Source organism: Xiphias gladius, chromosome 17 (assembly GCF_016859285.1).
Source record: "Xiphias gladius isolate SHS-SW01 ecotype Sanya breed wild chromosome 17, ASM1685928v1, whole genome shotgun sequence".
Lineage (NCBI taxonomy): Eukaryota > Metazoa > Chordata > Actinopteri > Istiophoriformes > Xiphiidae > Xiphias > Xiphias gladius.
The window spans coordinates 1294691-1318188 of record NC_053416.1 but is presented as its reverse complement, the minus strand read 5'-3'; the positions used below and the strand labels follow the sequence as shown (position 1 = coordinate 1318188).

Below are 23498 nucleotides of genomic sequence, written 5' to 3'. Positions count from 1 at the left end.
AAACTGAATATCGTTGGGTTTAATAACATCAGTCAGACAAAACAAGCAAACTGAAAACAGCTCATAGGTTAAACAATTAAATAATCGGCAGATTAGCCGATAATATGTTAAAGCCCTAAATACTTTATATAACGCTGAGTAGTTCAACTGTACGCAGGCATCATATTTTTAAAGCTCATCATATGTTTTGCACGTGAAATCTTTATTTGCCCTTTTCCGCTGCAGGAACTTAACCTTTAACCTGGTTACTTCCCATAACATGAAGTTTTAAGAACAGTGAGTCTTTGGTAAGAGGTTCTTCTCGTTTCCACTGTATGTTACTAAACACGACGTCTCAAATATAATAATAATAATAATAAAAAGCTGACAGCAAGACAGGCTGCGTCACTGTTCTGGTCTGTTTTGTAGGAGAGAGAAGTAAGCGGTGGTGGGAGAGACCGCAAATGAAGAAGTGAAGCTGAGGGTTTCTGAAGTGTTTACCGAGCAACGTTTAACACTTTAAGACCTTTTTAGTGCCAAAGAGTCCAATTTAATGTCTTTCTCATGGTCAAAGAATGACAGAAGACAAACAATAACGCCTACAATTATATATTATGTACATGAATTTACCAACATCTGTATCACATTTTTGTCAGTGCTTCCTGGCCGTATATAATAATAATTCCTAGTAAAACTAGACCGGCACTGAGTAAAACTCAGACCTCAACCAAGGCCCAAAATGCCCACTCTCACAATGTTAAGGAAAATGAAAAATTCCTGGACCCGCCCAAAACGTAAGGGGTTCTCCCCTGACCCACGCGCCATCCCTCCGACAAGTACTATGCAACTCGGTTCAGAATATTTTGTGTAATCCTGTTGACAAACTAACAAACCAACAGACAGACACAGCTTCCGTGGGCGGGACCTCTGTATGGATCACTGAACAGGCCCGGGGGCCCGAGAGGTCAGGGGACCACTAGGCCGGAGCCTTCTGTATGACGTGACTGTTAATATTGAGTCCACGTCGTGGGCCATAAAACAAAAACAATGAGCTGAAAAGAAAGGCTTAAAAGCTCCATATAGCTGAGAGGAAATGCAGATCTGGGTGATTATTCTCCGTGGGTCATCACTTCGAGCAACACCTCCCACATACAAAAGGCACTGATCCGTTGATGTAAAAATAGTGGAAAATGGGTGTACAGCTGTCAGATAAATGTACAAGATTTCCCGCAGACATCTGGTGGAGGACGTGTGAGAGTTAAAAAAAAACTCAACCAAAGAGCAACTTTCCATTTCTCTCAGCCGTCCGACAACAGAAACAGAAAAATGTGTAGATGTAAATGAGACCCACTACACTGTGAGCTCAGCTGCATTAAAACAAAGTAGGTGACCACAGAGCAGGAGGAGACCGACTACAGGTTTAACAGACTGAAACTCTGCAGAGAAACTATGTGGCATCGAAATCAGAGAGGTAACTTTCTGTTGGGTTTTTCCCGTGATCTCGCATTTTAAAGCGCCGACGTATCCAGTCATACGGGCTGGGGCTGACCCCAATGCCTCCGAGCTCTGACCTTGCCATGGTCTCCAACGCTGCAGGGGGGTTTTTTTGGTTTGTTTTTTTTCACAAAAATCCCAAATAGCCCGTGAAATATGAAATCATAATCCAGCATCATTCACTGTGCATCAACACGAATTATTATTAGTTATTCTCAGACAAGTACATTTAATCTTAGGGATAGTTCTGTGCGTCACAGCTCTCATCTGACGTTAGCAGCACTGACACCGGGACAGAGCCCCAGACGTGCCAAAGGAAATAGGCCTATCACAAATCTACGAGCTCGTGTTCTCATGTTGTTCAGGTGTCTCACTGTGGACAGAGCTCTAAAAACCAAAAGCACCTGGAGACACTCGTGCGGGCACAAATCGCTTTCATGCTAAATTTGGACGGTTTAATGCAAACGTAGCCTCGGTCATGAATCTACACAGGGTTTCATGCATCCGGCCCCTGATGCATTATGAGACAGTTCTGTCAGGCCAATGGATTATCAGTGACATCTTTTAAATCCCTTCTCAAAACACACTTTTATCGGAGAGCCTAACCCGACTCTATTGAGTTGTTCTTTACTTCAACTGTCTTCGCATTCAGTTTAAATCCCTGTTTTATAATTTCTTTTATCCCACATCGCTGAACTGACCTTTTATCTTATGATTTTGGTTCATTTCGCTGCCCCGTGTGTAGCACGCTGCTAGTTGAGTTTTGAAAGGTACAATACGAATAGAGATTATCATTATTGTTATTACTATCACCAAAACTGCTAAAGCAGAAACACAGAACATCAAGGCCTGACAGCAGCAGGTCAAAATGCTGATATTGTACATCGTGTTATCCACAGCTGATCTGCCACTGAGTGCGAAGCCACACTTTTCCTGTATGATAATGCCTAAATGTTCCAGGAAGGTTGGTCTGGACCAGAGGGCAGATCTCTGCCGTCACTGTTTGCATGATGTTTGTATTTCCTCCTGCTCGTTTCCTCACCTCCCTGTTTCCCACCTGTTTCCTAACAGGAAGTAACTGGGTTGCTGAGTGCGGAGAGAGAGAGGGACAGTAAAGTTAAGGCAGAAGCGGGGACAGCTGTTTGCTTAGGTAAAGTCAGCGCCCGACACAGATGAAGACACCCGATTAGAAATTTCAATCCAACAGCCAATCACAAAAAACTAAAGAAGGGGAAAGACGTGCAGCAGTTTAACTGAATTTAAAATGAACAAACGAAGCAGCTTAACAAGCAACGCACGAGTGAAATGAGTAAACATAGAGGCATTTGTGCATCCGGAGCATAAGCTGTGAAACGTCCAGCCCCGTGTCTCTACAACACACAAGCAGGATGGTTGATGTAAACAGATTAAAGCTGAGAGTCAGCACTTTAACCTGATAGTAATCATTTTAAAAAAATCCAATGTGCAGGAGTGAAAATAAAAAAAAAACAAAAAAAACTGCACTGCCCTGTTGAAAAAAGGAAACAGAAAAAAAGCATCGTTTCAGCTGCAGTAAACTACGGCTGCAACTGACGCTTAAATTATTATTGATTAATCTGCTGATTCTTTTCTCGATCAATCATTCTGTCTATTACACGTCAAAAAAACTTTGGAAAATGACTTAAAATGACTTATAGCCCAAGGTGACTGCTAAAGTCCAGTTTACTATGATGTCTGACAAAGAGAAGCTTCAAATTCTCTCATTTGAGAAGCTGGACCCTGCAAATATTCCACTTATTCTTCTTTGAAAAAAAACCCTAAAACGATTAGTCAACTATCAAAACAGCTTTAAATCAACTCAGCTCCACCATAAACATAAAAAAGCATCGCACGCCCGTCAGGTTAGAAAACTTCAGCACTGGGAAGTGTCTGTCTTTTCGTGTTGAAAACCTATTTAGGCACCGACAGAGAATTTCATACTGACCGGGATCTGCTGATACGCTGACGAGTTATCGATTAGTCGACCGACTGAAAATTAACCAGCAGCTCTTTCGATACCTGAAAATCCGAATGGGATTTTTTAAGCAAAACCGCCAAACGTTCGTTTGGTCTGAAGCCTTTCTTTGTGAAAAATGACAGTAAACTGAACATATTTGGGCTCTGGAAAGGTACAACAGGCATTTTCGGCCATTCTCGGACATTTTATGGGGGAAACGATTTATCGAGGAAATACGCTGCAGGTTAATTAATCGGTTTAACGTGAGTACTGAGCCTCCACGGGACGTCTGGCGCGTTTCACCGTGTCTTGATACTTCGGATGAAAACGATCATCATAAAAACACAAAACGAGACATTCTGCTGCTTAACGGAAGCCGGGAACCAGTTTGTCGGGATGGAAGACGTTCAGTGTGTAAACCCGGCTTCTCCACCCGTCAACAAACCGAGCCAGAGGCTGTTCACCTGCTCTCTCCGGCGTTTAAACGGCATCTAAAGCAAACCCCGTCCCTTCCCATGAGGTGATGTTTTAAAAAAAGAAGCCCCGAATCTAACGGCTAATGAACACGAGCCTGCGGTAACCACAGACCCCAAATTAGCCTGTTTTGGTAGCAGGCTAACCCAAATAGCCCCCCGATACCTACGGTCGCACCAAACTCCATTGCAAAATGTACTAATTTTAAACGCTCCTTGTGTAGTTAACGGGATAAAACACGACTCTCCATCTCTTAGGGACCCTTCAAGTTTTTCGTTGAAATTGGCCTTGACACCGTCCACTAAAGAGCTCTTTAACTCAATAAAATCTCGAGTTTGACGGGCGATTTCTTATGGTCGATACCGCCCACTACGGCCGTATTTTGTTGGAAAAGCACCGTGGGAATTCCTGTCTACAACACTAAAACGTATTTTAGATTAAAACGACTATAGCCACATGTAGTATGTGTGCAGCAGATTGAATAACCGGTTTAAACGATCTGTCGGTTACTTTGATTTTCATTAAAGAGCTGCATCAGTGATATAGCGAAATTTGACAGATTTCTGAGCGGAGGCTGGAGCACCATCCTGTCCACTGAAGACGTATCGCGGTTAGCTAACCCCACCCTGCTGTGCTAACTTCGCCTCCTGCGGACGAGGTCATCGTCCGGGAGGCTCGAACACGAATCGGGGAAAGGCCGGGTGATCTTTGTGTCAGGTTTTTCCCCTGAAGCGGGTAAATCTCTGCAGCACAGGCTGAGAAAGACTCCCCCGCCCGGACCAGCGGCAGCTCGGCTAACGTTAGCAAAGTGCGTGAGATCGGATGCTAACTAGCTGTTAGCCGCTGTAGCCTTGCCGTCCTACCTGGTGCCCGCCTTGTCCCCCATCTCCTCGGCAGGCGTACGGCAGGAAGATCCCAACAAAATGAGCCCGGAATCGGTGGTGTCTTGACTTTAGAAAATGTGTATTTCTTCAGGCAGCTCGGTTCACCAGTCCATCCACATCGGCGCACAGCTAACTAGTTAGTATGCTAATTTAATTTAGCGCCGCCTTTGCTCCTCCGGCTTCCGCAAAGGCAGGATCTCTCTCTCTCTCTCTCTCTGTGTGTGTGTGTGTGTGTGTGTGTGTCTTGTTGTTGTTTCAGTGGCTGCAGATCACGTTGCGCAAGGCAGAGTCTCCGGCAACATGACAACACCAAGCATTTAATGTTAAAAAGACAGAAGATGATTCATGAGGAGTGACTCACTGTGTCTGACAGGGATGGTGTACTGACACAGGCCCCAGAGAGGTCAGGGGCCCTGGGGCCGGAGCCTCTGTGTGAAGGGACAGTTAGGATTCCTTGTTTGAAAGTCACAGGGCTCAGTTAAAATAACAAAAATAAAATTGCCGCAAAGAGTTGCCTAACGACCACGAAAACAACCACAAAAAGACCCAACGCGACCAGAGAAAAAACAAAAAAACTACAAAGTGACACAAAACAACCTCAAACTGATGCCAAACGACCACAGAGACGCAAGATGAGTACAAATATATGCAAAATGTCCATAAAAGACAAAACATTTACCACAAAGAGACGCAAAACCTATACAAAAATACACTCAAACTGTGGGGGTTGCCCCCATTTAGCTGGGTGGGGGGCCCTTATCTGTGTCTAGGGGACCGTCGTCTCATAATCCGTCCATGCTCCTGGTCAAGAAACAGTCCTCTGTAAATCTCAGGTATAACGATGAAATACGACGTAAAATATCCCAGTGATATCACATTTGATGCTTTTGAGCATCCTGCCGACTCACATGACCTATCACTGAACTGCAGAGGGGACTCGACTGAAACCTTCCGCTATGATTCTGTAAGCGCTCTGCAAAGGCAACGGGACTTGCCTGAAGTTTCCCAAGACGTTTGGCCTCTCGTCCAAGAGGCTCCTTCAGTTCTGACTGTCTAGTGGGGAGCTCCAGGTAAATATCCTCTGGTGGACTGTTTGCAAAATGGGTCTTTGGTGCGATTGTCTTCAAAGAGTAAACTTTATCTATGTGATGTCCAACAGAAACCTTGTTTTTTATTTTACCCAGCCCGGCGATGTTTTAGAGATTATTTCGCATCTTTGACATGGTCACCTTTATTTTTTAATCCATAAATTACCATTGGGACTTCTAAATCCTTTTTTCTGTGGCTCTTATTTTTACGCAGATGACACCCTGCTGTACTTTTCTGTGAAACTTGACGATCTCAGTAATTAAACCAACCTAAACGACTGAACAATATGAGAGGCCGGACGGATAAAACAGAGGACCTCATTTTGGGCCAAACTCTGGGACCTCTGACCACAAGTGTCAAACCAAACAATAAAGATTTAGGTGGTTCCAGCCTTCATTTTTAAAACAAGTTATGAATCTTTTTCAATCCTGCTTTTTACATTTAATAAGTATCTCTGAAATCAGACATATTCTGTCATTTCAATGTGCCAAAAAGCTTAATTCATGCTTTTGTGCCCTCACACCTGGATTGTTGTATTTCTTTATACTCTTGCCTCAGTCAAGGAGCTGTAGCTCGGCTCAAATGCTGCAGCAGGGAGCACATTGCTCCGGAGTTGGCCTCACGTCATTGGCTGCCAGTAGAATTTAGAATTAAACATAAAATCTAGAGTCCGACTGATACAGGATTTTTAAGGAAGATGTTGCTCTCGATATTTGGGGGTTCAAAAAAAACCCAAGAGCCATATATTTGCCGGTATATTCTTTTTCTAATATCTACGGGGAAAATCAGACGTGTTTCCAATGCACCGAATCTAACACTATACGTTAACTGCTCATTAGCTGTCTTCCACTGACGAGCCATGGCATTAGTTAGCTTTGTGGCTAACTAATTCAACGACAGATGAACGGAGAGCGTGTGTTTTACTGCAGTCGAAGATGACAGGGCTGTTGTTCATTTATTCGCTAGAACCATCCAAGCCCACACATGTGATGTGTTTAGGGATTATTACGTGTTGCCAGCAGTGCAGTTGCAGCGCTCTCTGGTGGACACATAGCAACACTGTATTTCAAGCCCTATCTTTGGCTTTCTATTACCTTCATTTGTAGCTGCATACGTCCGTTATAAACGACTCCTGATTTATCTGCAATTACCTTAAAATCGGCTGATAAAAGTTGACAAACCTGGTAAACTTGACGATGTGTCTGTCGGACTCTAATGAAATCTTAGTTGTTACCTATCAGTCTCTACAGGGTGAAGCCCCCATGTCCATCTCCGAACTGCTGCGCTCATATCAGGCCGGTGAACCAATGCCTTTTGGAGGTTCCCAGGGCTTGGCTCCAGATAAAGGTAGACTGTGTATTTACTGTTTCTGGCCCTGGACTTTGGAGTACTTTATCTTTCACTATTAGATCATCCGACACAACAACTGGCATTTAGGAAAAAGAAAAAAAAAAACAAAACTTCTCAACACCTACTTACATTCCCTCGCTTTCCTTAATGGATGTTTTTGCTTTGTTTGTTTTTAATACATTTTTGTGTTTTTATCCTGGTCGACGCTTTGATCTAGATGTTTCTGTTGAAATGCGCTTTGTAACATTTATTTTGAAAAGTAATAGTTTTTATAAATCAGTCTTTACTTACACACTTACTCGCTAGGGCACCAAGTGTGGATTAATCCGCCACTGAATATATAGTCCCCCAGCAAATGCTCCATTTCCTCCTGTTTGTTAAACTCTACAGTGAGCAGCTTAAATTACTGAGCTTTTTTTTTTTTCAAACAATAAAACTATATTTTTTAAGATTAACGGGTTCAGTAGAAATCAACGGGCTTGGAGCTGAGAGCCAAGCAAAGTTAGCTCCATAAGTATTTGGACAGTGACACAGTTTTCGTAATTTTGCCTCTGTACACCACCACGATGGATTTAAAGCCAAGCCATCAAAATGTGACTGAAGTGTAGACTTTCAGCTTTAATTCAAGGGGTCTAACAAAAATATCACATTAACTGTTTAGGAATTACAGCCGTTTTTATACATAGTCCCTCATTTTCAGAGGCTCAAAAGTAATTGGACAATTGATTGCCGGACAGTTTCATGGCCAGGTGTGGACTGTTTTGTTATTAAATGACATATTAAGCAGACAAAAGGTCTTGAGTTGATTTCTAGTGTTGAATTTGCATTCGGTAGCTGTTCATGGGAACTCTCAATATGTGGTCCACAGAGCTGTCGATGCAAATGAAGGAGGCCGTCATTAGATTCAGCCAAATGCTGCAGGACTGACAGGGAAGTGCTTCACAGCACAGATGGATAATGACCCAAAACATACTGGGAAACCAACCCAGGAGCTTCTCAAGGCGAGAGAAAGGGAATATTCTTCAATGGCCAAGTCAGTCACCTGACCTCAACCAAACTGAGCATGTTTTTTCAATGACTGAAGACAAAACTGAGGCCAGAAAGACCCACAGACAAAGGATTTTCATCCAAGTAGTAATAATCCTCACATTTATAATTTTGTCGGTTTGTCCAATTACTTTTGAGCCTCTGAAAATGATGGACTATGTTTAAAATGGCTGTAATTCCTCATTTATATGGACATTTTTGTTAAACCCCTTGAATTAAAGCTGAAAGTCTGCACTTCAATCACATCTTGATGGCGTCTTTTCAAATCCATTGTGGTGGTGTGCAGAGGCAGAATTCCAAAAAAACAGTGTCACTGTCCAAATACTTACGTACTTAACTGTAATGAACATGTAATGCGTTTATACTGTGACTGAGCGTTTGGAACAGGATGTGCAGGGCTGACCACACTCCTGCCAGAGCTATACTGTAGTGTGTGTGTTTGTGCAACCTCCTGCTCTTGGTTCTCTTCCAGGATATTTTCCTTTCGCTGTATCCTGTTACAAAATACTTTTTACTACATGTTCTTCAGTCGGTTACAACATCAGCTCAGCTCATATCACTTTTAAAAGGTTGAAAACCACAAAACGGTCAACGATTAGCAAACAGAAGTCCCGAAAGAGTTGTTATCAGCACAAATAAGAATCCTCTGACCAGGGCTTTCAGCAGAATTTCTGCTTTTGAAGCTTCCTGTCAACTCGAGCGATGATATTTGATCATTCTGAACTGAAGCTGCTGATATAAGGTTAGTTTGTGTCAAGAAATATTCGAGCTGAGCTTCTTAAAATTCAACCTCGTCCTTAGTAAAAACAGAAAACCTCAAAAAACCTACACGGTCACATAAAGAGGAAATATGACTTCACATTTATCTGCAGACCAGGCAGTTAGTAACATTCATGACCTGTCTATTATGAGCAGCCGTTGAGCTGAGTTGTATAAACACAGAGTTTTTCCAACAACTAAGGTTTCAGGATTTAAGAATTTCAGGAATATTTTCCTTCTGGGGCCAAAGTAACTGAGGGTTAAAACAACAGGTGTCACAAACTCATAAAAGCATGAGTTTGATGATATTCTATGTTTTTCTTCTTGTCATCAAAACCCATGAGAAGACCAAACCATCACTGCATGTCTCAGACTAACAAGTACAGTGTCTGCAGCTAAAGGCTGATGTATCTGATATTTTGACTCAGTCCCACACACACTCACTAGAGCACCAAACGTGGATTAATCCGCCGCTGGAAATAGTCCCCAACTAATGCACCGTTTCCTCCTGTTTGTTGGATTAAAAACAACAGCGAGAAGCTTTTCTGGAAGAAGTGTTTTTTAAAGATTTAACATCTTCGGCAGGAACCAATGGACTTCGGAGCTGAGAGCCACTGACGGAGCAGGGAAGTCAGAAAGTGCTGAGAGACGGACCAACACACTGCTGTTTCGGCTCTGCACGTGGGATTCGTCGACATGAGGAGAAATATAGAATATAGAAAGACTGATCACTTAATTCAGAATAAAAATGTTAAGCAGCATCAGTTCACCTGCTGTATCTTGTCAGGCTGAGGAGCTTCTACAGGCTACAGAGGGAGAAAAATACGACCTTTTCATATTTCCTCATATTCATATTTTATATTTCTTCTCTTTTTCTTCAAGAGATTAAAGCCAGTTTTAAAACAGAATACAGCAACTGAGTGAAAATAGTATTTTAAAAAAATAAAATCCAAGAGATGTTAAAACTACTGACACACACATACAAATTATTTTGAATGGAAAAAAAATGTACATCATTTCTTTTTATTTCATTCTTCTCAGCCCCAGTGTTCGTCCCGTAAGTATCATCAGTCAATAAAATAAATCGTTCTCTCGCTGCTTCATCACGAAACTGATGCCACACGTTCACGATTTAAGGCGGTAAGCAGAGATAACTGGAAAAGTTAAATCCGGATGGTGTAGGAGTCAGAGTGGGTGACGTATCGGACCCAGCGCTGCGACGGGCCGGGCTGGATGGGCGACAGGCGGAGGAAGCGGATCTGCAGCCCCGTGGCGGTGATCTTTGGCAGCTCGAAGCTCAGACCGACCGGACCCACCTCCAACATTGAGGCGGAGCTGAGGCCGGGGACCTCCAGCTGAAAACAGCCGCACACAGGAGGAGGGCGGGGAAGAAATCATCAGAGGGTAATTCAAGTACTGTCTAATGATTGATCTAATGGGGTTCAATTTAACGTAAGAGAAGGAAAAGCAGCAAATGATCACATTTAAGAACCTGAAACCCAAAAAATGACTCAAAGGATTCATCGATTATCAAACTAGTTATTGATTCATTCTCTGTTGGTTGACTAACTGATTGATCGATTATTCGTTGCAGCTCTCAAACGTGTATTCTTAGATATGCACATTTGAATGAGAATAATATCTGAACAAAATAGTGTTGAATTAAAACAAGACTACAGTCTTGGCAGCAGCTCTGCTGTAATGCTAACATGCTCTCAATGGCAATATAACAACCTGCTGGTCAAGGCTGCAACTAACAATTACTTTCACTATCGATTAATCTGACAATCATTTTTTCAATTTGATTAATCATTTTTATGATGTGCCTAAATGAAGAAATTAGAAAAAGAAGGAGCTGAGTTTAATATCGAACACGACAAAGATGAGCAGTTGAGATGATTGACAAGATGATGATAAGACAGTTTAAATGTAAACAGTGGCATAATGCAAACTTTTTGAGACTAATGCACACGAGAAATAAAAATAGTGAAAAAGTAAGAGGCCGGAAAAGCATCTAACAAGTTCAGAACTGAAACCGGCTGCGGGACATATCTGTCCATTTTTATACACATTAATTTAACGCTGCTAATGTGCGTCTGTGTGCGTGTGGTCACCTTGAACAGAGCAGAGAGTTGTGATCCTCCGGGGAAGCGGGGGATCTGCCAGACAACAGCTCTGCTCTGCGGCTTCAGCTCGGCGGTCTGATCCGGACTGCTGAGCTCCTGCGAGAAACTGAACCCACAACACACAACGGTTCAACTGTTTCATTTACACCCCCGCACACAAACCTCTCGTCCGCAGTGCAATATTCAACTTCATGCTCGTCAACAGATGACGCCTGAGGAGGTCAGACGTTATCAGGGTTTAGATGCTCCTGCAGTGGTGTTACGAAGATGATCTGGGGGTGAAGCAGCGAAGCAGAAATGCTTTCAGAGGTGAGCGCACAGAAGGTGATTTGATAGATAATCCTGCCGAGGGCTTTCAGCTGATGTAACTCTGTCATTTTCCACATCGCTGCTTTGGTCCAGAACAAAAATGAACAAAGACACGAGGGTTTTCATTCATGGCTGAATGGTGCTTTTATGTACTGGACTGTGGAGAAGTTTTAGACACTTCAGATTCTTCTCCATCATCGGTCTCATCAGGAGACGTCTGATCCTCATAAAGAACCGTCCGCAGAGACAGGAAGGACAAGGAGTCCTTCGGCAGGTGGTCTGGACCCCACAGAGACCTGATCTCTGTGGAGTCAGTCTGGGACCACATGAAGAGACAGAAGACACTGAGACAGACTGAATCCACAGGAGAACTGAGGCAGGTTCTCCAAGATGCTAGACCTACCTGCCAAGAACCTGAAAAACTATGTGCAGGCGCACTGAGGAGAACTGTTTCTGGTTCACAGCAAATACTGATCTGTTTCAGGTTTTTTTTTCTCTTTACTGCACTTTGGATGAAGTTCAGTTAAAATGAATCCTTTTCAAATGCTCCATGGTTCATTTCAAATGAACCAAAGAGGTTGTTGTGAAAGAACCCTACAACAAGAACCAGGAAAAAAATCTAAATGAATACTGCAGCTTTAAGGATGGAAAATCATCTTATTCCATACTATTATATTATTTTGATGGTATCATCATATACAGCAGCTTCAGAAGGTTTTCAGACACCTTCACTTTCTGTTCACTTTATTGTGTTGTACATTTAATTATAAACTGAGCAAAATGCCCTTTCCCCATCACTCTACACTCAACAATCCATAATGACAAAGTGAAAACATGTTTTGTAGAAACTTTTGAAAATTTTGTAAAAATCGAAAAACTGAAATCTCTCAATGACAAAAGTATTCAGAACCTCTTGCGATGGCTCCAAAAATTGTGGTCAGGTGCTTCCTGTTTGTTTAATTATCTTTAAAATGTGTCTAGAACGAGTCCACCTGTGGCAAACTGAACTGATTGGACAGAGTTTAGAAAGACAGACACCTGTGTGTATACGGTCCCACAATTCAAAATGCATGTCAGGACAAAAACCAAGCCATGGAGTCCAAGCAACTCTTTGTAGACCTCTTAGATAAAACCACCGTGAGGCATAGATCAGGGCAACAATATGAAACCAGTTCTAAAGCTTTGAGTGTTCCCAGGAGAACGGTGGCCTCAATAACTGTGAAGTGGAAGGAGTCTGGAACCACCAGAACTCTACATAGAGTTGGTCGTCCAGTCAAACGGAATAACTAGGCAAATGGGGTCTTGGTCAAGGAGCTGACCAAGAACCCAACGGTCACTAACAGAGCTTCAGAACACCTCTGTAGAGATGGGAGAACCTGCGGGAAGGAAGACCATCTCAGCAGCTTCCATTAATTGGGTCTTTAGGGTTGAGTGGCAGGACAGAAGCCACTGTGAGTAAAACACAGATGACAGCCTGCTGGGAGTTTATCAAATGGCAGTTAAAGGACTCTGAGAGCACAGGGAAGAAGATTCATTGGTCTCAGAGATAAAAACTGGACCCTTTAGGCAGAACCCCAACACTATGTCTGGTGAAGACCAGGTACTGCTCATCACCTGGCTGATACCATCCTTACGGTGAAGCATGGTGGAGGCAGCATCATGCTATGGGGGGGCTTCCCAGGTAAGAACTGAGGGAAGGACGAATCCGGCTAAATACAGAGAGGTCCTTGAAGGAAACCTGCTTTAGATTCCACGCGACCTGAGACTGGGACTACGGTTCACCTCTCAGCACAACAAATAGAAGCAGGCAGCCAAGACAAGGCTGGAGTGTCTTCAGGACAAGTCTCTGACTGTCCTTGAGTGGTCCAGCCAAAGCCCAGACTTAAACCCCATAGAACATCTGTGGAAAGATCTGAAGATGGCAGGATGCTTCCCATCTAATCTGACGGGGCTTGAGAGGATCTGCCAGGAAAAAGGAGAAACTGCCCAAATCCAGGTGCTGCTGCCAACGGGGCTTCTACAAAGTACTGAATTAAGGGACTGAATACTTTTGTCAATAAGAGATTTCAGTTTTTGATTTTTAATAAGTTGTAAAAATTTCAGACACGTTTGCACTTTGCCATTATGAGTTACAGAGTGTGGATTGATAGGAAAAAATGTACAACACAAAGTTTGCAAAAAGAGGTCTGGATACTTTCTGAAGCTGCTGTATGTTCTGTATCATCTTGTTGCAGCTTGAACCTCTGTGACATATTCAAATCCATCAATTTATGTTTTTTTATGGCTGCGCCACTGAACCAAATATGAAAATTTCCCTGATGTCTTATGCAAAATTTTATAGCCTTTTCCTCATATTTCAGTTTGACATATTTATTTATTTCTAGTGGATCGCCTAAAGTTTCCAAAGATTACTACAGTTCTGTGTTTGAACTTTTTTTTTTCTTTTTTTTTTACTGCAAAACATGAGTTTGTAGTGACCCACCAGTGACGTTTGAGAGGGTCTGAACTTACATCTCTAACTAGTCTAGAACTGATGCAACAGTATAAAAGCGGCCATGACCTTCCACCCATGGATGATTTAAATTTCCATGACTTTAAATAACAAATTATGTGCGCTTTCTTCTGTTCATCTGTGATGCATCCTACTTTGTTACCTATGTTGTTTCCCATTTAAGAAACACACACAAAATACCCAGTTTTTAATATCTGATTTCCTCATAGAGATGAGGAACTCTTGACTTCCCCTGTTGGGACCCAACCTTCCTGTTTATGTTCAGAGAGCTGACTCACTCGGACACAAAACCTACAGAAAGAACAACACAAGACTCATTCACATAAAAACCAAAGTGTAAGGAGTTCAGACTCTGGCTGTGAGGCCGGAGCAGGGTTGCGGTGGTGTCAGGCTTTTTTTTTTTTACATACAGACTGATTTCCATAGAAAACATCAGTTTTGAATGGGAGCGTCTCACCTCACAGAGCCTTTGGGAACAGGGATGGTGGCACAGACGTTGATGGCGGCGCTGCAAAAACAGAACAATCTCATCATCATCACTGTCATGTACTAATCCTCCATATGTTTACATATTAACGTTGTGTCAGTAAGTGCTCACTGCACAGATCACCTGTCAGACTCCGCAGCAGTGGTGGAATATAAAGTACATTCACCCAACTATTCTACTTAAGTACATCATAGACGTAGTTTGTACTTTATTTGAATGTTTCCATGTTGTGTTACTTTCTACTTCTACTCCGCTGCGTTTCAGCAGGAATTATTTGGGCCTGCAACGCAAGGTTTGTTTTATTGCTGATTAATCTGTCAAGTATTTCGATTATAATTATCTCAATTTCTCATCTATAAAATGTAAGAAAATAGTGAACAATGTCTATTTTTAATTTTCTAAAGCACAAAAGTGATGTCTAGTATTTTCATTTTATGCTACTTTTTACTTCTGCTCCACTACTTTTCAGAGGGAAATACTGTACTTTACACTGCACTACATTTATCTGACAGCTGTAGTTACTTTACAGGTCAAGAATTTACATATTAAACACTATGAAAAATATAAGTCATTGTTAGTGATTAAATAATTTCCAGACCTTTATGGCCTACAGCATCTTACAACAAGGGGGTGTTTGTTTAGCTGGGGTCACTTGTCACATTTCAAATTAGAACTATGAGTAGTCAATGGACGGAAAATCACAGTGAAATGTTTTGACAATAGATTAATTGTTTAAATTTGTCATTTTTTGTCAAAAATGACAAATATTCCTCAGTTCAAGCTTCTCATTTGCTAGAATTTTCTGCTTACCTTTGTCATATGTGACAGTAAAATGAATCTCTTTGTTCTTTGGGGGATTGGTTGGACTAAATAAGCAATTTCACAGCATCATCTTAACCCTTAGGGAATTGTGTTGGGCATTTTCACTATTTTCTAAAATTTTATGAGCAAAACGATTAAAAACTTAAATCGAGAAAATAATGGGCAGATCACTCAATGTAAAATAATCAGTAGTTGAAGCCCGATTTCAGATGACTATAAGTTATAATTTCTAACAAAGACACGTTTTCCCTCAATACTTCTCACATGGTTTCATTTCTATGACTATTCGGGACCTCCAAGATGTAAAATTATACTATTTATTTGACAAATGAAGCAAAGACTAACGAAAAGTTCAAAAACTGAGAATAAATGAGTGAATCAGAACTTTATTTTTTATATATTTAAAGTAGGTAAAAGCAGCTCCACCTGGAGCAGCTCCAACAGTAAAATGCTGCTGAAGCCTCCGTGAATCAGGATCAATGATCTGATTACGTCAGAGAGAATCAGAGACCAGTCACAGGAGACAGGTCCCTGCACAATGAAGTACTTTTACTGTGATACTGGAACTAGATTAAGTACTTTTATTATGATAATGGAACTACAGGAAGTACGTTTACTGTGATACTGGAACTATGTGTAGCTGATTATACTCATTTGCTTGGAGTATTTTTACATCCATCTACTGGTACCTTTATTTTAGTAAAGGATCGTTTCCACCATGACATTTGATAACATTTGCTTCCGAAATGCTTCCTGTACCTGTTAAATATTACCACGGAAGAAGAAGAAGTGTGCCACCTAGCCTTAGCTGGCTGAGTTGTTGTCCTGTCCTGAGCTAATTAGCCACAATGCTATGATAAAACACCATTTACGTCACCAAATTACTCACCAATCATCATAATTTGATGTTTTCATTTGTGGAGGACTGAGACCAATTTCTGTCTGTAGCGTGGTGGCTGCTCCATGGGTGTTGCCCATTGAGCAGTTCTTCTTTTTTTAACAGCCCAAAACGCTGTTAAAAAAAGCAACTTGTTGTTGGTTGACAAAATCCCCACTCCATGTTCACTTATTCATTTGTTCTGGAGGATTCTGACTAAATAAAAAACGTTTCTGCAGCAGCTTGAGTTTGCTCTGTTGTTATTGAGCTGTCAGGAGCACTTTTAAGACTCATCCTTTTTGCCTTAATAGTTGAGCTCAATTTCAACATATGCACATAAAGTCAAGATAATCCATCCAGTAGTGGTTGAGATATATCAGTCTGGACCAAGGAGGTTGACCGACATTTCAGTCCCTCGAGCCATGCTGCTGAGTTCCACACAGTGCGGTATAATACAGATTTTAGATTTGAGTTTGGGAATCTGTGCCAGGAGAGGAAAGGTTGGATAAGTACATCTCTAATAAACACTTTTTACTGTGCTGTGCTGTTATGTAGAAAACTACTCACACTGTACTCACAGCATGACGGTAAAGGGCCAGTTATTTTCTTCTTTTTTCACTAAAGGACTACTCCAGCAATTTAGTGGTGCATTTCCATAAAGTTAGTAAACTCAGGAGAGACAGACTGAAAAACGAATGATCAAAATCGAAGCAGCAGAGTCTGAACTATCCCAACTTTAACTGCCTAGTTATCAGACAAGCTCAAAAACACTGGATCCTACATTTCCCATGATGCCGCTAGATCCTGTTTTTCCTTAGATCCCCCCCTGCCCTCCTCAAGGCCCACTTCTTTCAAACCCTGCATCGATTCCTGTTAAAAGTTTCCAGAAAAAAATCCGCAGACACAAAAGATATAACATAAGAATAACTCCTCCTGATGGGATGACCCAACTGAACTTTGTGTAAAACTGGTGGACTGCCCCTTTAAAACAACGAGCGGCCGCTCTGTAGATAGATACACCAGTTCTTCTTCTTCTTCTGTTATATGAAGGCATGTTTGCCAGTGTATTTTCCAACAGAACTCAGGAACTTAAATTATTAAAACACACCTGCTGCACCTGCACAAACTACTGGTTGATCTATAGAGGTTTGTGCAAAGAGAGAGAGTTTTTTAAACAATTACAGTTTGATACCTACAATATAGTTGAGGGGAATAAAGTTTTTGGTTTTGACGGTTCGTAAAGATATTTGATATCCACTGACGATGAAATAAAAACTGACCTCCTTGGTGGCAGATCACAGCGAAGCTTCATGTACATCAGCAGCCTGCAGAGAAGAAGAACATCAACTGTGAACACACAGTTTTCAACCTTTTCTGACCCCGTGTTAGGGTTAATGTTTTACTTTTTATCACTCTGTAAACCACTTTGAATTGCTTCTGTGCTCTACAAATAAACTTGACTTGACTAATATTCCCATGGTACCAAATATTTAATCTGAAGCACAGTGCCAAATGCAAGCAGCAGAAAAACAAGTGTGGTTTTAGTGGCACTGAGTAATTTAGAAGATTCTGGATTCATGCGTGACATTCAAAATCCTCAGCTGCTGCAGCTATTTCTCTCTACGCTACAGTTTAAGATCAGTGTTTGATGGAATAGTTTTAAAATGGTGTTTTAATTGCTGTTGGTTGGAGAGGTCTTTCCAACACAATGTAGTTTCCTGAGTGGGAAAACCCCAACGCACACGCTCAAAGTCTTTGGTCAGGAAGGCAGACGGAACAAATTTGGGGCGGACTACATATTGCCACAGTGTATTTATAGTTGTCAGAAGTCAGTATTTCTTTTGAAGAAGAGAGCAGCTGTGGTCTCTGCGGATGAGGTGGATTATCTTCTAGAACACAAATGTGAAAGTCTGACATCAGAAGAAAAAGTCAGATTAAACTCCTCGGTGCCACCAGCCTCAAAGATATTGTTATAAACCAAACTTCTGGTAAAAATAATCAGATGCAACGTGGAAGTTTTCTCCTGGAAAAATGGGTAACTGCTATCTTGGTTTTTTTTGGTGTGTGTGTGTGTGTGTGTGTGTGTGTGGTGGGGGGGGGTTACGCAGGCCCTCAGGAATCAGGATTACCTGACATGAAAGCAGGAGTCATCAAGATAATGTGCTACAATTGAGCAAACACATCTGCCCAAACTGACAGCACATTAAACCCTTACACCTCTAATTTTACATGTCTGAATTCACATTTATACCTATAAGCCACAATTAGAGTGAAGAGACACTAAACACAGACAGGTCAGTTTGTATTTAGGCACAGGCCTGGAGTCAAATTTGAGTTTCACCAGTAGTGGAAGTATTCAGATCTTTTACTTTAGTAAAAGTACCAATACAACAACGTAAAAATATTCCATTACAAGTAATAGTCCTGCATGAAAAATCCTATTTAAGATTGAGTACATAAGTAGTATCAGCAAAATGTACTACAAAACAATTAAAAGTGAAAGTATTTGCTATTCAGACAAACAGCCTGTAAAATTGTATCCTTGTATATAAACTATATATTCAAAACTATTTAGATTTCAGTAAATTCATATCAAACACCTATCAATATATCAAATGGTGAAATGTAGCCAAATACATTTACTCAAGCATTGTAAATTGCTGTATGCCAATTTTGAGGTATCTGTACTTAACTTGATATAAATTTGCTAAAAACGAAATATTTGTAAAATATGCAGTTCATTTACAGGGAGCTCTCTCCGTTTTCGTAAAAACAGAGAAACGTACTTAAACCTGCAATAACTGATTTTTTTGGCCAGTTATTTTCAGCAGAAACAAGAAGTGAACACAATATTAACATTTCATCACTTTTGAAGTTGACCTGTTGAACTTGTGATCAAACAGCTGCTTATTTCCACACCCAGTAGTAACAGAGCAACATGATCCTTCATCTGGATCTGGTGTCTGTGTCACCTGATGAATCTAAATCCAGTACTCCCTCTCTTTTAGCTCCGGTTTTGGTCTCCACCAGCTCCTGAGGGAAACATCTGGCTCTCTAGCTGCTAAATGCTCCACCATGTTCACCAGCTGGTCTCTGACTGGGTTAGTCTACTGTTTGCTGCTGAGCAGGTAGCGGACAGTGGCTCTTTACAGCTGTTTCTCTGAAAACATCTGCCCGCTGTGGCCGAGCCTACGCACGGTGCTGTGAGAGTGGTGAGAGAGAACCGGAGCAGTGAAGTTCTGGTCTGGACAGATAAACAAAGAGCTGGAGATTCAGCTGATAATTCACTGTAGGTTCAACAGTAGCAGAGATACTGTTCACACTGTTATTTCATACATCGTTAATATTGTTAATATTAAAGTTGCTTTAAGTACATTTTAAAAGGTCAGTTTCTGCCTCTTTATACTTCTACACCACAACATTTCAGAGTGAAATACTGTTGTTTTTATCCCAGTAAAATAGTCTGACAGCTCTAGTTCCTGGTTAGTTTGAAGATTAAGATCATAAACGCAAAACATACGATCAGCACTTAAATATGATTAAATATGTTACGGATAAAACTGACCCACTTATATAATGTAGTTAAAACTAGCTCAACCTCAAGCTGCTTAAACATTAAAATGCTGCATGTACACATTTAATCCAGTAATATTTTACGTATTAATACCACTGAGAGGGGCCATTCTGCTGCATTATGAATACCATTACTTTTGCTCATAATATTTAATCTGGTTTTACTTCAGTAATATTTTGAATGCAGGACTTTTACTTGTAGTGACTCATTTTTGCGGTCTAAGGACTCTTTTCACTGCTGCACGTATCCTTAGTCTTAGGACGCTCAGGCCTATCAGCCCCGACTTCTCCAGTTCAAGCCATCGAGTGCAGTGTTCCGTCGTGTGCCCTCCTTCCTTCGCTTTTATCTGAGAAGTTATTTAACTTATCCTCGGAAAGTAACGCTGACTTGCTGGTGTAAAAATCCTCTCGTGGTCTTTTGAATTGTTGGAAATAATGTAAATATAGTGTGTTTACAATCCACACAGTCTCTCAGCAGAGACAAACGCTGAGGCAAAACCACTCGTGACTTCATATACAGTATTGAAGGATGGGTTCACATGTTTTCAAGTCTGTCATCTGAAGCTTATGTGAGGCCTCAGGAGTCCGAGTTAGTACATATGGAGTCAGTATTTTCCAAACTTTTTACTGTTTTTCCTGCTTTGTGTTACTGTCCCTTCACTGCAGCTCAGCAAGGAAACACTGTGGAAACACGAGGGGGAAATTTTGTACTAAACAGACTTGCGTCGGAAGAAACCCCTTTGGATTGTATAACTCAGACTGCTGAGGACTATCCTTAAGTCACCTTTTTTGAAGTCATTTTTGCCTTTAATTGACAGTCCATGATCGAGGGAATGTGGGGGCAGACAGGGATGATACGCTTCCAAGGTTCACAGGCGGATTCAAACAGAGGACGCTGAGGTTTATACAGTGCATTTCTTAAGCTGGGCAGGCGGTGTTTTGTCAACAATGCTGACAAACACACAGAAAGGTAGTATTACGTTGAGCAATTCTGCTATGACCGGAAAGTAAGAAGAAAAACAAAGAAAAATCTGGAGCTGCAGACAACATGGTCTTTCTGTTCTGCAGCCTGTTTTCACAGCAGTCTCAAGACTACAGCTTTAGCAGCAATGTGTAAAATACTGCTGCAGTAATATTAAAACAAGCTCACTACAGTTTATAACAGATGGTCTGACAGCAGCCATGAGGGAAATCAGACCACTGAACTGCCCAGACTGGAGACTGCCGACCAAGACTTCTGAACAGCCAGAAATCCAACTGAAATCCAACCGTCCGACAGTCAGATCGTAGATCGATTAGGTAATCAATCAGGCACTGTGACCCCCCCCCCCCCCCCCAGACCCCATGCCACATGACAACTGATCTCGCAGAAATTCACCTCAGTTCGTACAGTGTCTGCCCTGCTTCAGCTTCTGGATCACAGTGGCGTCACATTAAGTCACAGTTTCATTTGTGCAAAACTGTTTCTTTCCTCAAAGGAAAACTGCAAATTTCATCCTCTTTCAAGTGATTTCTTGAAATTTTAGCCTGGTTGTCATGTATGTGCTATTCAGGTCTACTGTGGCAATGCTACAGCAACGGTACTTTTTGGAATTACTATTATTTATTTTTTCTATTAGTGTTCTGCAGTAACAAAAGGCCCCTTTGAATCAGCAGAACACAGAGGACAGTATATATTTTCATAATTTACCATTTACATGATTGATTTATGCGACCAGGGATCAGCCATTAGATTCAACTGCAGGCCACTTTCTCTCAGCACAGTTCAATAGGGGGCCAACACAGTTTTACAGGTAATCCAGACCTGTATGTTGTCAATGTGTTAGTAAAGTATTTTATGTTGAGTATTTTGTTTCTTTTAACAAAAGAAATGTTATGTTATCATAAACAATAAAGCTGACGGGCAAAACTACAAAAATAGGACCACAGTTGTAATAAAGCGGTATTAATTGATGTGAAACTGCGTGTTAACAGGGGGAGGGTTGAGAAATGTTGAAGCTGTCTGGTTTCCTGTTTTCCAGCAGGTTTCTCCTCGTATGACTGTTGAATGTCACTTTCAAAACAGCCTTCCAGAAATCACTCTCTGATTCTGGGGAGCTCACAACAAAACTTCACGCTTTTCTTTCTGCAGTCACACTCAACTGACAGCACATTATGTGCTTGGTCAGTCACGCACAAGCAGAAAGTATTCAGAGCAACTAGACGGAACCAGAAAGGAGCAATAGCACAATCAGCAGCGGTTTTCTGGGTGTGTGTGTGGGTATTTGAAGTCCTTACCTCCCTCCGTTGTCTCTCTCAATGGTAGGGAAGAGACGGAAAGGAGGAGCCGAGGGCAGATCGTCACTCAGCTGGTACTGCATCACTGTTTGCTGCAAGAGGAGGAAAAACGAGAGATTGAGAAGGTGAGGAGGAGGAGGAGGAAACAATGACAGAGGGCGAGGAGGAGAGAGAAGAACTGAGGGCATTAGGGTCAGGGGGAATAATCCACTGCTCTAGACTCAATTAGAGCAGGTGCTATAATATAAATCAGAGCTTTGAGTGAGCATGTTGACGTGCACAGTGGATGTCCTGGTTATGTGATAAAATGAAAAGCTTTCAGGTGGTAAATACTAGAAAAAGTACTCTCTGGTTCAGGTTTCAGTGTTCGCCGCAATGGATGATTTCTGAGTTTCAAATCAGTCTACGTCCATTTTCACACAAAATGAAACAAATGTCTAACTATGAGGAAGGAAATCAATCTACAGGTGATGGGATGATGTTTACGCGCTGAAGCGTTTGAAACCCGCGGTACGCTCCCTTAAGGAGGCTCTGCGAGACTTTCACTACATTTAAGCTCTACTGCAGGAAAACAAAGTATTCAGTTATATGAAAACTGTTTACTCTTTAATTGAGTATTTTTGTTTTTTAAGATTTGGGCAACACTACAACGCAGGCCCTTCAGGCTAATTTACGCTTCCTCGGATGGAGTTGCCCTGTTGGAATTGGGTGGTTGTTCAACTTCCATTTTTCTCTCAGCTCTTTGAAAACATCTGCAATTTTAATCACTCCAGTTTGACTGAAACAGCAGCCTCAGTAATGGTGCGGAGGACTTCTGTTTGCATCTGGGAGTTGTTGTAGATCTCCGCCCACGTCACTCTCACCCGCATCCTCTTTGCCAGGGACAAAGCAGCTGTTGGTATAGGCACAGATGTTTTCTCTGAGAGGACAGTTCTTCAGAACATCCTTTTCCTCAGAGGAAAGCCATTGTTGTCTGGGACATACAGCGTTTTTAAAAAATGAATACAGCAGATCAGATCTACTGCAAGCAGCAGACGATGTGTCTTTTAAGTTGAATTCACTTTTGGATTCACTTGGACATGTTGAAAATCCTGCAGTCATCACGCCGCTAGAAAATCAAACCCCAACGATCTCTTTCACGTCATTTTGCTCATTATAGCCACACGTCTGCCGAAACTGCGATTCAAAATGCGGAGCTCCAGGTTTTACTTTGGCCAGACTCGTTTAAAAAAAAAAAAAAAGAAAGAAAAAGAAGAAGACGACACAAGCAGTCATTGGTGGTGTTTTGGATGGAGGAACCGGGGGAGGACCGGCAGGCTCGGATGGTCCTGAGGGAGCTATCAACGGAGAGAGAACCCTTCTAGATCTACAGTTTTTCAGGAGAATTAGTGAATCACAGAATAAGTAATCAAAACAACAAGTTCTGTGTGCTCCTGAGCACGCAGGTTTCTGTGGTTATCTTGC

At 41.6% G+C, this 23498-nt stretch overlaps 2 protein-coding genes across 8 annotated transcripts in view; both read right to left on the bottom strand.

Annotated features, from left to right (window-relative positions):
* The window catches only part of arrb2a (arrestin, beta 2a), a 32781-nt gene extending 27772 nt beyond the window's left edge, over positions 1–5009 (bottom strand). For all 4 annotated transcript variants that reach the window (XM_040150394.1, XM_040150395.1, XM_040150396.1 and 1 more), the window contains exon 1: positions 4786–5009. In XM_040150394.1, the coding sequence (XP_040006328.1) occupies positions 4786–4808 (23 nt within the window). In that variant the 5' untranslated portion in view covers positions 4809–5009. The remainder of the gene's footprint in view (positions 1–4785) is intronic.
* A 4890-nt stretch (positions 5010–9899) lies between these two features.
* ap4m1 (adaptor related protein complex 4 subunit mu 1) overlaps positions 9900–23498 on the bottom strand; it is a 28320-nt gene continuing 14721 nt past the window's right edge. For 3 of the 4 annotated variants that reach the window (XM_040150388.1, XM_040150390.1, XM_040150389.1), the window contains exons 12-16: positions 22035–22126; positions 17465–17509; positions 14456–14506; positions 11166–11283; positions 10215–10406 (exon numbers count right to left, since the gene is read on the bottom strand). In XM_040150388.1, coding sequence (XP_040006322.1) covers positions 10215–10406; positions 11166–11283; positions 14456–14506; positions 17465–17509; positions 22035–22126 — 498 coding nt within the window. Of the gene's footprint in view, positions 10407–11165; positions 11284–14455; positions 14507–17464; positions 17510–22034; positions 22127–23498 lie in introns of all 4 variants that reach the window. The other variant, XM_040150387.1, reaches the window with a different exon arrangement.